The following is a 16,274-nucleotide window of genomic DNA, read 5'->3' on the forward strand; positions in this document are numbered from 1 at the left end:
CCTTCCATCCTTCCTTCCTTTGGTGAGCTTGTCTGCACCTGATCACCAGCCTGAGCATTGCCTTCTACAGGCAGCTGCAGCTGCCACATGAATGAGAGCTCAGGGTTCCCTCTGGCCATACACAAGCCACGGGGCTCTTCGCTGGGGCAAGCATGAGGATTCGTGTCATGCTTGGCTTCCTGCTCCAGGAACAGGCACCAAGGTCGCCCACCTCCTGGTCAGCCTCCTCTGCCCCATCCTCCCAGGAAATTTTCCACTTAAATCCAAGAATGTGGAAGGGAACACATACTTTGCCTATTCCCAAAATGTCTTTCAGGATAACAGCTGAAGATCTATATTTGTGTCAAGGTCTAGCAGCAACATGAACTTCACTAACAGGCTCTTTTGAAGGATTATTTTCCTGTGCTGGCTGGCTCTGGCTGTTAGCAGCCCTGGCTACATACAGTGTGTTTCTATCACATGGATTATCCAAACACATCTGTAGCATTTCCTACGTGGTGAAATACAGCAAACAGGGGGGACATGAGCTGACACTGTCTCACGAATCTCTCCCCATCACCCCGAGTAAGGTAACAAATCTTGCTCCCAGAGAGCCCAGAGCCTCCGGGCACTTATGAGCATCATTATGCAGATGCTGGGACAAGATCCTCAGCTGGCACCAGTCCCATGGCTGTATGGACTGCTACTACTTTACATCTCTTGAGTCCCTGGACCTTTTTTATTAGCTGCCTAAAGCTTCTTCCAGATGTACAATTAAGTTAATCAGCATTAAGTTAATCAGCACTCACTTTAGGGTGAATTTACACTGCTGGGGGGACTAAAGGGCCTTATGTAAAAGTAGACAAGAGATCTCAGGCTAAGGACTGAAATCAGCTTTCTCAAAACAGATATAGGCACGTGATGGAGGCCCCCCTTTTTTCTCATGTTTTACACAGCATTATACTCATAGAGTAAATGTCTGAGCCTTGGTGTCAGTGTAACTGTTCCTTCTGTAGGGTTTCTCCTCACAGAATCCAAGTTATTTCGCATTAATCAGGGGATTCATTGAACTCCTGTATTCCACAGGGGCTTCTATAAGGCACCTTGATAGAAGGTACCTATTGCACCCAAACTGCAACAGACACAAAATCCATCTCCATATTTAACTGGGATTTTTTTCATATACCTTAACATCTGAAATCATATCTAAACCTCTTCACATTTTCTGAGCTTGTCCCTGCATCCCAGTGTGATAATGGGTGTAGAAACTAGTGTCTTGCAAATGGAGATGTCAACGTGCAACTTACATGAATATATCAAAATAATAGAGCAAATAGGAGGGAAGATGAAAGTAGAACTACAAACCTTGGCTTAGCCAGCAGATTAACAGGTCTCTGGAATATGTGACATACACAGAGATTGCTAAAAACACATTGCCTGCATCTCCAATTCCCATTAAGTTGCATCCAAGACTGATAAAACATTTGAGACCCTTGGTATATGAACCTGCCTTCAAATAAAATCTAGTCCTGCTTTCTAACATGCTAATTATAAGCGCATGGCTTATAATAGCCCTACAATAGCAAGAGAAGTGCTGCAGGAATAGAGATGGCCCCTCCCTGTTGTGAATATACAATATAACCACCAATAAAATGTTGTCTCATAAAGATCATTCTGACAGCAATCTTGACCTTTCTGCAAGAACAGGAATAAAAGTAGGAGGAAAAATCGTAATCAGTTTTGCTTTATCTCAGAAGCTCTCTTCCTTTTTTAGGCATGAAGTTACTGTTCTTGTAGAGAGGTGATGGGGGTCACTGTCACCCTTCCACATCATATCAGTGGACACTCACCAGCTGCTTGAAGCTGAGCCTGTGAGTGAATTGACACACTCAGACCTCAACCAGAGACAGCTCCCCTGGGATTGCACATGGAAGCATGGGTCTCTACCTCCCTTAGCTATTTTCCACCTTAGCCCTGTGTTTGATTTTGGTTTGTTCTTTGTTTTGTTTTGCTTTGCTTTGCTCTGCTCTATTTTCCTTTGGTTTGCTTTGCTTTGCTTTGCTGGGCTGGCTGATGGGGGATGGCTGGTGGGAAGGGATGCCCTGATACAGGGTCCCTGTCTCGACATCGCTGCTGAGGGCTGCACAGAGGCACCAGCTCAGCCCAGCAGGGCCCCCATGATGGAACACTTTCTGTCTTCTGACAAACTTGGTGGTGTTACTTTGTCCCGGCATTCCCATGCAAAGAGCGATTAGCCTAAAACCCACGTTTGTAAGGGAAAGTAATAACCCTAAACAAAATAAATTATAGGAGCACTAGAGTTCAAAAATACGAGCTTCATGAAGTACAGCCAGGACCACTAAAGATAACCTCATGGTGTATCCAAGGATTACAAGTCCTGTTTCTATATCTGTCTCAGGCAGTACAAGAATGTGTCACTTTTATAACTTATACAAAACAATTTAATACTTAACCCAGAAGATTAAAACAGCTTCATCAGAGTTTTGTTTTTTTTTGTTTTGGAAGCTCAGAGCAGTTTTGAGAGTGACCCATTGAGATTTAATAAAAAGAAATCAGAGACTTGCAACTTTATGTAAGCATTCTTTCCAGTGATACAACCTCTATTTTTGTGCCTGAACATTGAGGGAAACCTTCTGTAGCTGAGCTAATCTTTCCTGGTATGCACATTTCCTGCTAGAACCATGTGTGGTCAGATACCTGCTAACATTAGAACTGGAACTGTGTCTTTGTGCTGAGCCTTCAAAACAAACTTAGTCAAAGAAAGCAGGTGTAAGATTTTTGTGGTGCTGAAATAGTTTGCAGGATGCCTTTGCTCTAAAAGTACTTTTTCATGAATTTGTTTTCAGTAAGTTGGATCCAACAATCCACTGTAGGTGTGAAATGGGTTTGTTCATTGTATTTATTTAGGCCTGGTGCTGATGGAAATAAGAGAAGGTGATGGCCCTCTAAGAGTAAACCTTACCACCTTCATGTACTTCATGAATTTAAAGGCCAAGAGAAAAAAGGCATTTGCTCATGTGGACTTTGCAGAGACAGAACATTTTCTTTACTTACTCAGTTCTTATTCTGAGTCCAACTCTTCAGCTGAATTTAGACTTCTTACAGGAAAAAATAGAACCTAAATTTTTCATTGGAATGCTTGACCAGAGCTGAAAGACTATGGTAATGGTTAATTATCCTTAATGATAATAATTACCCTATTTCTAAGCTAAATATGTTTGTCTCTGTTTGTATTGGAGCACATTCCTGAGTCATTTACAAATTCTACCCGTATCCTTCACACTATTCTGGGGCAAATGGGAGGTCACTATTAAAATCGCACATTATCTCAGCACTGACTTTCCTGTTTAGATTTATAGTTAGATTTTGAGACATACCAGTTCTCTGGCTTTTAACTCAATTTATGTTTGCCACACTTACTGTGTGGCTTTATAGTTTCATAACCCCAACATTATATCGAATAAAGTCTAAGGTTATCTCACCAGCACTAATACATCTATTTACCAAACTAGTAAACTCCTTGGAAAATATCTAGTTGGTTTGACAAGATGTATCTTCCTAAGCCTGTGCTGTTTAGCATCAATTATTTATTTTAATATTTTATTTATTGAATGAGATATCATTATTTTGGCAAGATTTCTATAAGGATGTCAGACTGTGATTGCTTAGCTTACCCTTCTTATCTTCTTTAAAATGTCATCACTTTCCTATCACTTTCCACCCAGCGGTGTGTTCAGTGTGCAGAATGACACTTCAAGGTTTAGGAGAAAAAGTACATTTTCCTGAGTTTTTTGCTCTGTGAAAATAATTTGTCTCCATTCACCTGACTTTGAGAACAGTGAAGAGCAGCCAGGAGTGAGTCAAACCAGGAAGCAGTCATGCTGTGAGCCGCTGAAGCTGCTCACGTGAGACTGGTGATGGGTGCCAAGGGAGCACCCACCATGGCCAGGCTGGACAGTACTCAGCCCTGTGATGACAGGACTGCAGGCATCCAGGGATGTCCTCCACTTCCCAGATACACCGCTGCAAATGACAGCATTATGTGGCTTGTTGTTTCTTTACACTTTTTTTGTAAACACGAGTGTAAAGAGCACAGTTCGGTTCTGAAACCATTGCAGGTTTTTAAGGTGTTTGAAAGAGGTGGTACAAAGAAGGAGGCGACTGTGAGAATGGTTTCCCTGCATTTCATCAGAGGTTTTTTAAGACAATGAAACAAGTGGAAAATGACATTGTTATAGATAGTGTGGAACATCTGCTCAGTGTGTTTTGTAATGATTTCAGTACCTTCTTAGAAGAGGGTTTGGGACCCATATCTTTGCTTCTCCAGAGAGTGCCCAAGAAATACATTTCTATTCCATGCAAAGCGGCACAGTCGCAAGAGGTTGTGGCAGCTGCCCTCACCCCAGGATAATTTCTGATCTTTGAGGGCTTATTGACACATGTGGGCTCAGCCCTTCCCAGATGAGACCTGTTTTTTCTACACTGCAGTGTGCAGCTGGGCTCTGAGAGTCCAGCACAGGATGGAGAGCCTCCCCAGCCCAGGGGTGCCTCAGGGAGCTGAGCTGTGAGCTCCAGCCCATGGAAACTGAGACATCTACAGCTCCCTAACATCAGGAGCTCAGTGTGGGACTCACTAAGAGGCATCTCTCTGAGGACATGGTGCTTCCCAGGCACCTTGCTGGCTCTTTGGGAAGTTCCCCTCTCAGCTGACATTTCTAGCTGCACACACAGTCATCCACGAAGGCCAGACTCAGCCTTCCCATCAGCATAAGGGATTAAAAGCAGTTCTGCTCTTCCTCAGAGGATAATTGTGAGGAGAAATGCATTAAGGACATAGAAATGCCAGGGTAATGAGGGCTATGTGAATGCATACAGGGAAAGGCAGAAACGTGCATGCAACTAGGAGCTTATTAAAAAAGGAGTGGACATTTCTAAGGAAAACAAGATTACCTAGCACTACAGTAATAAGGGGTAGAAATAGAAAATAATTTTTAAAGCTGTGTGAGGCCATGAGCCACTAAGAAAAAGGATTCCAGTGTGACTTCTTGTGCTTCTTTCCGAGTGCCTGATCTGGACCAGTGGGGAAGGGAACTGAGCCAGATGGATTAGGAGTCACCTCCACATTAGCAGTTCATATTTTCCTGTCATTAATGACTACATACAGGCTGTCAGAAGTAATATTTACTATTGAATCCCACATATATCTGTTTATTCTCCATGTAAAAATACAGTGATAAACCATGAAGGAGCACAGACATGTGGCAAGCATGGCTTTATACCCTGTCTCTGCCATTTGTCAGTCTCATTTGTTGTGCTGAGGAGCAACCCAGTCTCACTATCATTTTGCTTTAACTACTTTGGTTGATCCTGCCTTTGAAGAAGAACGAGGATTAGATAAGGATAGCTGCACTTCTCACATTTTCTGTGACCTCATCAAATTTTACATGACACCTGATGATGGATGTGTTTCCTTTGACTTCACTGCAATCTTTTGTGTTTTTCAGGACAACATGAGAAGGGTAAAATTGACCTTGAGACTGCCTGCTCCTTCATGCAAAAATTTTGTCATCTTTGAAATGCCTTTTGTTCTGCAATCTTAGAAAAAAATGACATTGAAAACTTTCAGAGAATATTAAAATCATTAGCTTTATCACAACAGAATAAATAGTTCCATCACGCACTGAAAACTGACTTCTGCAGCTGACATAGTAATAAAGTAGAAATTCGGTTGCTGGGACCGTCTAGGAGTGGACATAGTCAATGAAGAAGCCAGGAACCACTAGTTTTTAAAATCACTACATTTTTCAGCTTTCTTTTTCTCTCCCATAGGGCAAAAAACAACAAACAAATGCAAAAAACACCTCACCCTCACAGTCAATATATGCACAATAAATTGAAGGCAATATTTGCTAGACAAGTATGATCATAATGATAGAATGTGTTGAGGGCTGATGCATGTGAGAAAGACAAGACCTTTTATTGGTACCAAATGCTGAACTGCCATAAATTATCAGGCTGTTGGGTTTATTATTTTGATTACTTCTTACAGTGCTTTACCTAGTCTTTTCCTAAGGTGCCCCTGGAGATTTCTTGGGATGAATATTGCCAACTCCTCTATGCCTCTTGCAAATGAAAAAAAAATCTTTTCTCAGTAATTCTGTAGTTCAGGATTTAACCTGTTAGGAGTTAATCTAAGGGTCTGTGTATGTCTTTTCCTAATCAAACACAAGAGATAAAGCAGAGGTCAAATCACAATAAATAATGCCAGACTAATGACATATTTTACCTTGTGCAGCTATTTGTGATGTATGTAAAAGGGAGTTCAGAATATCAAATTAAACAATTAGACTCAAAAAAGACCTTTTTGTTATTTAATTAATTATTAATTTTGCTATTTAATTCTCTCCCCTTCTTAGCTGAGCACGGAGATATAGAAAGTCCCATTGACTGATTCGTTATTAAACTTCACTTAAGGTGACTGAAATTCTCATGGATTTATGTGATTGCACATGCTGCATTAAGGGTCTCTTTGCCTGTCATAACACACTGGTACTGCTCGTGGCATTGGCTGTTGCTCACTGTTCTTCAGGAAATAAGTATCCCCCCAAAGCATGGGAAAAGGAACATGGCTCCAAAGAAAAATATATTAACTAAATGCTACTGAACACAAAATATTGATTGAGTAATATTTACATAGAAAATTCTAGCCCCAATTGTAATAGGAAAAATGTAATAATAACTGCTTATATTTTCACAAGTTAACATTTTTTAATGTTAACATTTCTTAACTGTTTGACTTAGAATTAAAAGACAGTGCAATGAAAAAGAATCTTGTCAACTATAATACTCTGAACATAATTAATAAATGTAATAGAATTCATATTCTTTTAAAACAAATCCCTCTTCCTCACTCAAAGGTTACAGTAATATTAGCTGCAATATGGATTGGTAGGCACTGCTGCAGATCCACAGCAAACCTCCCCTAATGGGCTTTCAAAACCTACTCTTATCAGTTTAACATCTCTCTCTAAAATTAAATCTGATGCAGCAGGAGATGGCAAATGCAGAGGGAGAAGATGTTTCCTACGAGTAGCAGAGCTGAGCCTTTCTCCTTCATGCTGAGCGCCAGATTGTAGACAATGCTAACACAGAGAACTTGGTCGTCTGAGGACCATGACAAGAAATATCTAGTACCCAAAAGAGCAATTGGTTGCTTGGGGGAAAAAAAGAAACGGGTTCTAAACGTGAAATAACCTCTTTGCCTGTATCTGTGGCCCTGGTATAGTGCTACTGCAGGGGAGATTGAAGTGTATCTGATTATACCCTGTTGATTTGGGGGAACTCATGTATTTTTCTACTCTGTTTTTACAGCTCCCAAGTCTACCTTCTGTCCCACTGAAGAGACCTGGTGGCCAGGCCTGATTATTATCATTGCAGTATGCTGCGCCACACTAGTGTTCCTCTTTGTAGTTGTCATCATTTGCTACAAAGCCATAAAAAGGTAAGGCTCCAGATGCTTTTACTGTGCCTAAGGCAATGTAGCCCCACAAAGGTTGACCCAGGAATTTGCCTGACACTTTGTTTTGTTTAAAGGCATCCTAAAGACAAAAGGCATCCTGTAGTCAACATGTGTTTCCATTGGAAAGTTGCTTATGTACCGTGTCTTGCCTGTGTAAAGGGTGAAGTTCAGTCATGGGCATGAGGAGGGGAAAAACTAGAAATGGGATAGAGTGCAGTGTTCAGATTAATAAGAACTTACCTGAAGTCAAATTGCTGCAGGTCACTGGTGAATGTGGAGAGCTTTGGCTTGGCCAAGTATAGAGGTGGGAAACTGTCCTGTCCACTTCTGGTAGTGTTCAAAATTTACATGAGGGATATGAGATTTTTGGCCCAGGCCCATCACTAATTTTAGCACTTCAAATTGATGCAAGCTCTTTTAACTCTAAGTCTTCATTTGGAGGCTCTACTTCTAATTTATTCTTCCTTCAAAATTATAACCTATGGAATGAAATTCAAAACCTGTCTCTTTTGATGTAAAATCCTCTGTGAAACCTACGTACAACACTGTGTGTAGTAACCATTTCAGGTCACTGTCTTTGCAATAGCTGTGCTTCGTATGGCCTTGAGTAGTTAGAAAGTATTGACTTCAGTTACACAGAAAAATGGGAGTGAGAATAATTTCTTCACTTAAATAACATTTTATATTCTAGTGAAAAAAGTCAAAACTAACATTTCTGTATGAAGGCTCCAACTGCAAGTCCAAAGGGTCAACTTAGAGCAGAAAGTAACTTGTGCGACTTGTAGGCTAGATGGATGAAGATTCTTTTGTCCTCTGTTGGTTTTAATATGGCTCTGACAGCACCCCACAACAGTGTCTTCATGGTGTCATGTTTTATACTGTGTCTTGGACAGAAGCTCTTAGTATATCCAGGTGCCCCAGCCTGAAGTAGAGATCGCAATATGCCATCCATACCTCTCATGAGACACTGCAGTGACACTGAATTGCAGTTTGGATTAAATAACAATTTTTCTCAACTTTGTCATTTTTTAATTATATTTTCTTGGGGGGAAAAAAAGGAAAATAAATGAAAATACGTTTAATGAAAAATGTTATCTCCATGCAAAGCGATTGCAAGATTTCTGTTGAGCCTCAGCAGGGACATCGCAATGGTGGAGCATTGGACATGCTTTGTGATTGTTTGAAAAATTTATACAGGGTTTGAAAGAGCATCAAAAAGGGAGAATTCAAACAAGAAGAGAGAAGTCTCTATTTTATTTCTTATTAAATTTACAAAAGTATCTTTGCTATTCTAGTTTAGCTGAAATGAATGTTTATTATTTGGGGGAAGTTGTAAAGTTTTCACTGTAGCAACAGCACTTTTAAAAAATGATTTCTGGAGGACAGAGATCACAGTCCATTTGAATTGGTAACACAGTGAAAAATCTCTCACTTATAGATCCTGATCTATCATTGCTGCTTATTTGTATTTGTCTGCCAAATTGTGAATGATTTGTGTCAAGGCTGCAAAATATACATGTGGGAGCAGTAACCCTCCAGGGCAACTTGTGCCTAGCAAGGAATTGCTTTTCAAATCTGCCGTGATGCTGGTAGATGGGAGGAGTAGATGGGAGGAAGAGAAACAAAATTTAAATAGACAAATTTAGAGCTGCCTTGCAAAGGTTTGGGGAATTCACATAGCAGCCTCATGCTTCATGTCAGTGAAGAATAATACTGATACTTGATGAAGATACCCATAATTTGTCAACAATATGAATATCAACATACTAGTTATCTGCTTGAACAGGCATTAAGCTCAGAGAAAAATGAAAATTCCTCTTAGATCTTCTTATTGTTGACATTCACACTGCTGACAAATGCTAAGCTAAAAACTGCTCGAATGTGGGATGGACAGCTATGAAGGAAAATCTTATTAATTAGAATTTTACAGACTAACTAGAGCATTTCTTTTCATCAATGAGTCCTTCTTAAAACAGTTCTGCTAAAAGAATGCCCTAAAGTGCCTGGCAGCATTCCCCAGCAGTTCAGGTTTCTTGATCCACTGTAAAAGATATCTATTGATAAATGCTGGGAAATAAGATCAGATGCTTCACAAGAGAAACATCTCTACCTTCAACACAGAGTATTATCATATATTGTTGAGCTGAATTAGCTTCAGTTAGAGTGAGAAATCCTCCACTCTTTTTATTGGGAGGTAGAAGTGGCTAGAGAAAGAGTAAGGGGATTAATCTGGGTGACACTGAAGCCTAGAATCCCTCCAGTGGGTTCCCAGCCTCTGGCCCTGTAACTGTTGGCTGCCCTGTCCTTTCTCACACCCCCATCCCACCAGCTCTCCTCTGCACTTCTCCCTCTAGGCCCTCCTTCCTGCACATCTTCTGGAACTGTAACCTCTGTCATTGCAGCATCTCTGACAAATCTGTCTCCTACCTCCACTGAAGAGGTGGTGAAGAGTGAAATAAAAGCAGTCATCTGGTTGTAGGGTGTAACAAGGGTTAAATGTTTTAGTAGGAAAGTGCAGGCAGGGATTTATTTGCGCGGCATTTGTATCTGTTGTTAATCCCTCACTTTCATGTGAATCAAATTTGAAGTAGAAAAGGAAAAATCCTATTGTGCTTAAGTTGAAATCTCATTTCCTGGTTTCAAAGGGCCAGACCCAGTCAAACTCTCTCATGTCTGCTTTTCTGAAGCAGGAAGAGAGGGACTAACTGTCCTCGGGGTATCATAACTCAGATGTATTTTTATTCGATCTGTATATAAACTGTTTCTCTCAGGGTAGTTTGTTTTCCCTCGTAAAAACTGAAACTTCAGCATATCACCAATTTTAGGCACTAAGATATTTTGTAATAAAATGCAGCCTAGTGGATTGGTGCTTCTTTGTGTGTAATAACTACCTGAACCAAACAAGCATGCTACTACCTCCATCCATGCGTCTCCTCTGGAAATACTCAGGTTCTCCCAATAAGAAATGGTCATAAGAAATGCTGAAATCCATTCCAATGAATGGATTTGATCTCTCTTGTCCATGAGGGAACTAATAGCAAATTGCTTCTATCAGCTTTAATATTCAGAGAAATGCTAGGCAGGTTAAACTCTTAGGAAAATAGATATGGAGCCATACTTCAAAGGCACTTCAAACAACCTCTAAATTTCCTGTGTGTGTTGCTGGTGACTGCAGCATTGGACACTGCATGACCAGCACACCGGGTACAGGTGTGTGTTGCCACACAGATCAAGCACCAGAGGACATCATACATGATAGTGTCGCTTAGCACCATCTGTGACATTTGCAGATTTCTAGGACAGGCTTAATCACTGGCTGGAGCTCAGCCTCAGTGTAAACCAGTGGGACTTTTCCACTCATTTAATGGATGAAAAAGTGATCTCACAACCAGTGATTTCAGTAAAACATAGCAAGAGCAGATGAATAACTGGTTCAAAATCTAGAATACCTCCAAGTAATTACCTATCATGTCTCTGTCTGTAAAAACTTGCCATTCTTACTCTTGCCCCAGAAGACTGTCATCAAGAAGTAAAACCAGGAAGTCCAAGGACAGTTCATAACTAGAATAAGCTGGAGGAAGCTGGATTATTTCAGTATATTACATGATCTGTGGGCTTGCACAGTGAATGCCAGCAGCTCATCTTCATCTGGTGTAAATCCATTCAGAATCAAAAACAATCAGTGGAATTTAATTGATTTTAATCAGCTGGGGAGGTGACTGTCTCAAACTTTTTTTAACATCTGCAAGCACCTGAATAATAGTGAGACAGTAAGACTGAAGGAAAGTGAGAAGTAAACAAGAGTAAAGAGGATTAACGAGAGTTATTTGGTAAATAAGCAGATGAGATGGGGGAGAGAGGGACCTGCAATATATAATCCTATTTCTGCAGCTCACTGGTGTGTCAGTGTCTGTGAGAGGAGTAAGATATTTACATAAAAGGGAAAAATGCATCCCTGGCTTTCTGTATGAAATTAAGATACTGGAGCCATCTCTTAAACCTCAAAGGGGAAAACAAAGCTGAGCATCCTGGTCTCTGTGACAAGTGATGTGCCAGCTATGCAACCGGGCAGGAGGTGTTTCAGATGGCTTTCCAACATGTGAAAACCATACACTTAGTATCTTCAGAACATCCGTACAGACTGAGATGACCCATGAGCAGCTCATTGTGTCTAGGGATGTGGCTCCTTGGCTGTGCTGGATTTTAGGTAGGATGGATACATCTATTCTCAGATGTACCACAGGGCTTGCTGCCAAAGAGCCCTCTTTCTAAGTCAGCGGGGGAAAACAGGCTGATGGTAGGCAAATTTTTCATGATACACCTTTTATTCACTATTGTAACTTTGTCAAGCTGCTGTTTTGTATGTGTCCCATAGCCTCAGAGAAAGGTACCATAAATACCTACATATGCACTTCCTTAAATCGGCACTGAGTTCACCTTCAAATAATAATTAAACGGAAGAAAACATTGTACCAAAATAAAACAACAGGTCATATTTAAACTGTCTTAAAATTCATTGCTCAGGTATTTCTAGGGTGCTTAGCATTAGTGTATGATTTATGGTCCCTGTATACTGCAAGATCTAGTTTCAAAAGTGGGAGCAAGGTTCTGAAATTTGGCTTTGTTTAATGAAATGAGGCAGATGCCTGTGAGGCAAAAACACTGAGGAGGCCAAGAAGTAGCAGTGGGGGCCATGGTGAGAGTGTCCCATGGTGCAGGAATTGATTGCCCACTAAACAGGTCATGGCCCTGTACCTTTCCTCCAGCCCATTTTGTACCACTAACTCCCCCAAAGAGCAAAAACTGCGTAGTCCTCTACGTGGCCATCTCCTGTGAGCCACAGAGGCCAAGTACAATCTAGTCCAAAATCATTATTAATTGCAACAAAACAGTGCTGTCTATTGTGGGGAGGGAAGACAGAACAGCATCTTAAATGTTCTTATCTGCTTAAAAGAAGATACTCATGGCATGATTGATGACAGATGGGTCAAGGTGAATTGAGATTGTTGATCTCTTCTACCTGACATATTAGAAGGTTTTGTACTGAAACGGTGCCTTAATTCTCAGCAAGTGCCAGCAAAGACAGCAGTTACTCAGGAGACACAGAGTAAGACAGTTAATAGAAAAGCTGGGTTTAAAAATACTGTTTGAGTGGGGAATGCTGAGAGGGAACAAGATCTATGGGGGCAGATCTCTGTCTCCTTGATTCAATTCATTGATGTCAGACCAGTTCAAAAGGGAATAGGGTCTTCATTGAAAGATCTTGGGAATGTTACTGAGGGCAGTTGAAAGACTTGAAAATTTTGGAAAAGCAAGGAAAACACATTGTAGCCCAATTCCACTGTCTGAATGTTGATGCTTAACAACAACAGGATCAGTATCTACTACTGAACACCACTGTCCAGGTCTTCTGTTACCCCCAACCAAAGCCCAACATCTCCATGTGTTGCTTAGCCTCTCTGCCTAATCATCTCCCAGTAGTTAATTTACTCTCATCTTTGGAATGAGGCTGCAGGTGGTCTTATAAAGACAATTTAAATACCCTGAGCAACCAGTCTTTCTTCAGGAAATCCCATATTTTAACCATCAAGAAATGAGTTCATAGAATCACAGAATGATTGAGGTTAGAAGAGATAGCTTCTAATCCAAACTTCTGCTCTAACAGAGTCATCTAGAGCAGGTTGCTCACATCTGTGTTCTGTTGGGGTTTGGATATCTCCACAGATGGAGAGTTCTTGCTGGTTTTCTTGTGTTCTTTCAAAGCTATCACTATTTATTAAACTAAATGTAGCCCTACCTGATGAAAACGGTGTGCTAGTACAAGGAAAATCGGTTGTTATCCCAAACAGTATTGAAGTCTAGATGTTGGTTGTGCAATAATTTCCAGGGTAGTGTTTATGAGACAAGCAAGCTGCTGAACAGCTTTACGACTTGACCCAAGCCCACTAGAAATTCCAGAGCTCTGCTGTATTTATTCTATTAATTTAGTGGCATCATTGGGGATTTTGGACAGGTTACTGGTAGTTAGCGCTGCCCCGTGTTTTTTGGGTGCATCAAGATGAAGGAAGATTTGCCTCATTTTTTAAGTACAACAGGAAAAATATTGCTACTACTTGTTAGGTTCCTTTGACAGATCAAGGACTGCTGTATAAAGTGGATGAAATAGTCTTTTACTTAGAAAGACAGCTGAGCCAAACTGTATTAGCACTGCTGTGCATGACAGTTTGCTTTGCTGTTGCCTCTGCAGAATGTGTTGGTTGGATAAGCAGAAGGATCTGCTCTCCAGTGATGTCAGTCTGGGATTTTTATAAGTGCTACATGTTTTCATAGATGTTATAGGGCAAGATTTCTCTGTCTCTTCTAAGTTGTACAAACTCACATTCTGCTAGGGAGAAAGTTTGTGGTCATAAATGGATAAAATGCCCCAGTGTTTCTCATAGCTGGGAAGACTGGAAGCCTTCAGGAGGCTTTAGTCTTTAGCATAAAGCAAGTGGTCCAAGCGTTTCACAGAATGCTCTCTGATGGATCATTTTGCACTTTTTCACTCCTAATTTGTGATGTATTGATAAAGATGCCAACAGAAATCTGAAGAGCATTACGATCTATCTTGTGAACAATTAACTTTCCACTGTGACCTGAAACAAACTTCTCTTTCTACTGCAGAAGAAATTGAACAGGCAGAAGTCTACCAATAGAGCCAAGTATTGTAGAGTTACTGCCTCAGTGCAATCTAGTAGCCATGGGTGGATTTTACATGCTCATAACAGACTATAATGCTCATGGTGGTCTAATTGTATTGGTTGGATTTACCCCAGCACAATTAGAAGACACAGGTGAATGCTAGAGCTTTAAAATATACAGGAGAGGAGAGTTGCCAGGTTTACCATGATGTTTTATTAAATTTTTTCCTGAAGGCAAAGAAATAAAATTTTCTTAGACCTTCATATAATTTTTAAGCCAATCATAGTTTTTGCAAGCTGACAGGAGGTCACTTGTGGCTGACCCTGTTGGTGAAAAGCCACAGCTGTGGCTGAGGCATACCCAGCACATTTGAAGAAAGGTTTTGTCTTGATTTGAGCTTAGGACTGTGTCTTTTACAGCCTGCAAGAACCCAGCAGCAGCATCCTGGGGTTCTTGGGTCAATCTTTTTGTAACTCAGAAGAAGAAATTGTGCTCGTGGTAGTAGGGTGGCTGTGTGGATCCTTTACTCCAGCTCTGTGTGACCCAGAAATTCCCTCTACACAGTAAGATTCCTATAGAAACCTCCTGGGTGCCCTTGTTGCCCCTTTTGCTTTGCATTTGCATACTTCAGATGCAGTGCATCTGGAGTAAAAGCAATAAAGCCTGATTTCTCCAGTGTCTGAATAACTGCAGCTCCTCGTGAGTTCAGCACACATGGTGAATTTGCAGGAGTTCTAAACCACCAAAAGTTAGAACAAAAAAGTTAAAAAAGCATGGGAGTGCCCTAGCAGTTCCCAAACATGCCCCACACTGCCCCAGGCAGGCTTTGCCAGACTCGGTCTGTTCTGCCTCAGCCTGACAAGAAGCCAGACCTGAACGAGAAGCAGCTGAGCACCAGTTGATCTCCCACCCATCGCAAGCATCCAAACACTTTCAGTATGATCAGACCATTCAGCACCCCTCTCAACCCTGTGCACATGCCCCTTTCCCTACTCCCAATCTCTACCCTTTCATGTTTTCTGCAGAACTTTGTTTTTTGCAGAACTTTATTTTCTGCATCACCCTACCATTGCCCCAAATTTGGCCACGTAGAAGACACCCCCTTCCTGCCTGACCTTTCAGCATCCTTCTGGCCAGCAGCCTTGGCTTGGTGCCACCCTTGACTCCCCTAATTTGTGGCTTCTGCTGGCTTTGATTTTGATGCCTGGCTCTAACCTGGACTCCAGTGTGCAGAAACCCCAGGGAAAGGCGGAGCTCGACAGCAGGAGCTGCACTCAGAAGCACTTCCCTCCTGTGCAGGGAATCCCAGCCAGAGGTAACAAGGCATCTGACCAAAACAAATTTTATTTCCTACTGTAATTTATGTGCATTAGCTTCACACCTTGTTTAGTTAGTCACAACTTGGTGCATTAACAAGATCTCAGCTTTCCCATGCCCTCACAGAGAGCAGGTGTTAATAAAGAAATGCTTCAGAGGTTCTTGTCCACTTGAGCTGGTTTCAAGGGTCCCCACTGAAGGAAGGTTACATCCTGCACATCCCCCCCTTGCTGTGCTATTTACTACCCTGCAGCCACACTGCCCAGCAGGAAAGGGTGCAGACAGGGTCCCCCTCTGCAGATCTGTGACACACCAATCTGTGCACATCAATCGCTTGCAGCCACCCTAGAGCTCCTTGCAGCTGTGCTGCCACCACTTGTGTGGCTGCACTGTCTGATTTCTGCTACCTCTGTCCTTCCTCCTCTGCACCCCGTGTATTTACTGCTGAATGTTTATTATGCTGCAGGGTTGCTAAGCAGCACATAGCTCCCTGCTTTGGAGAGCCTTGCCATGAAGGCGACACACGCAGTAGGTCAGTGTGGGCAGAGCTGGGGGTGGGAGAAGATGGCACTGTCTGGGGTGGTCCTGCTCTGCCACACTCTTGCCGTGCTCTCACACCAGTGTCCCCTCCATCAGCAGGCACATGGCCACCCCCTCCAGTATGGCTGGGCTGGAGAATGATGCTCCTGGTTTGTCCATCTTGGAAAGCTGCTGGCTAATTAGCCACGTCAGAGAGCATTCGTGGAGATGAACGTCA

General features: G+C 41.7%; 1 protein-coding gene across 3 annotated transcripts in view; it reads left to right on the forward strand.

Moving 5' to 3' along the window:
* The window catches only part of PRIMA1 (proline rich membrane anchor 1), a 55,002-nt gene that overhangs the window by 24,941 nt on the left and 13,787 nt on the right, over positions 1 to 16,274 (forward strand). For all 3 annotated transcript variants that reach the window (XM_017813921.1, XM_017813922.1, XM_017813920.1), the window contains one exon: positions 7,372 to 7,501. In XM_017813921.1, coding sequence (XP_017669410.1) covers positions 7,372 to 7,501 — 130 coding nt within the window. The remainder of the gene's footprint in view (positions 1 to 7,371; positions 7,502 to 16,274) is intronic.

Source organism: Lepidothrix coronata, unplaced genomic scaffold (genome assembly GCF_001604755.1).
Source record: "Lepidothrix coronata isolate B3197 unplaced genomic scaffold, Lepidothrix_coronata-1.0 Scaffold43, whole genome shotgun sequence".
Taxonomy (NCBI): Eukaryota; Metazoa; Chordata; class Aves; order Passeriformes; family Pipridae; genus Lepidothrix; species Lepidothrix coronata.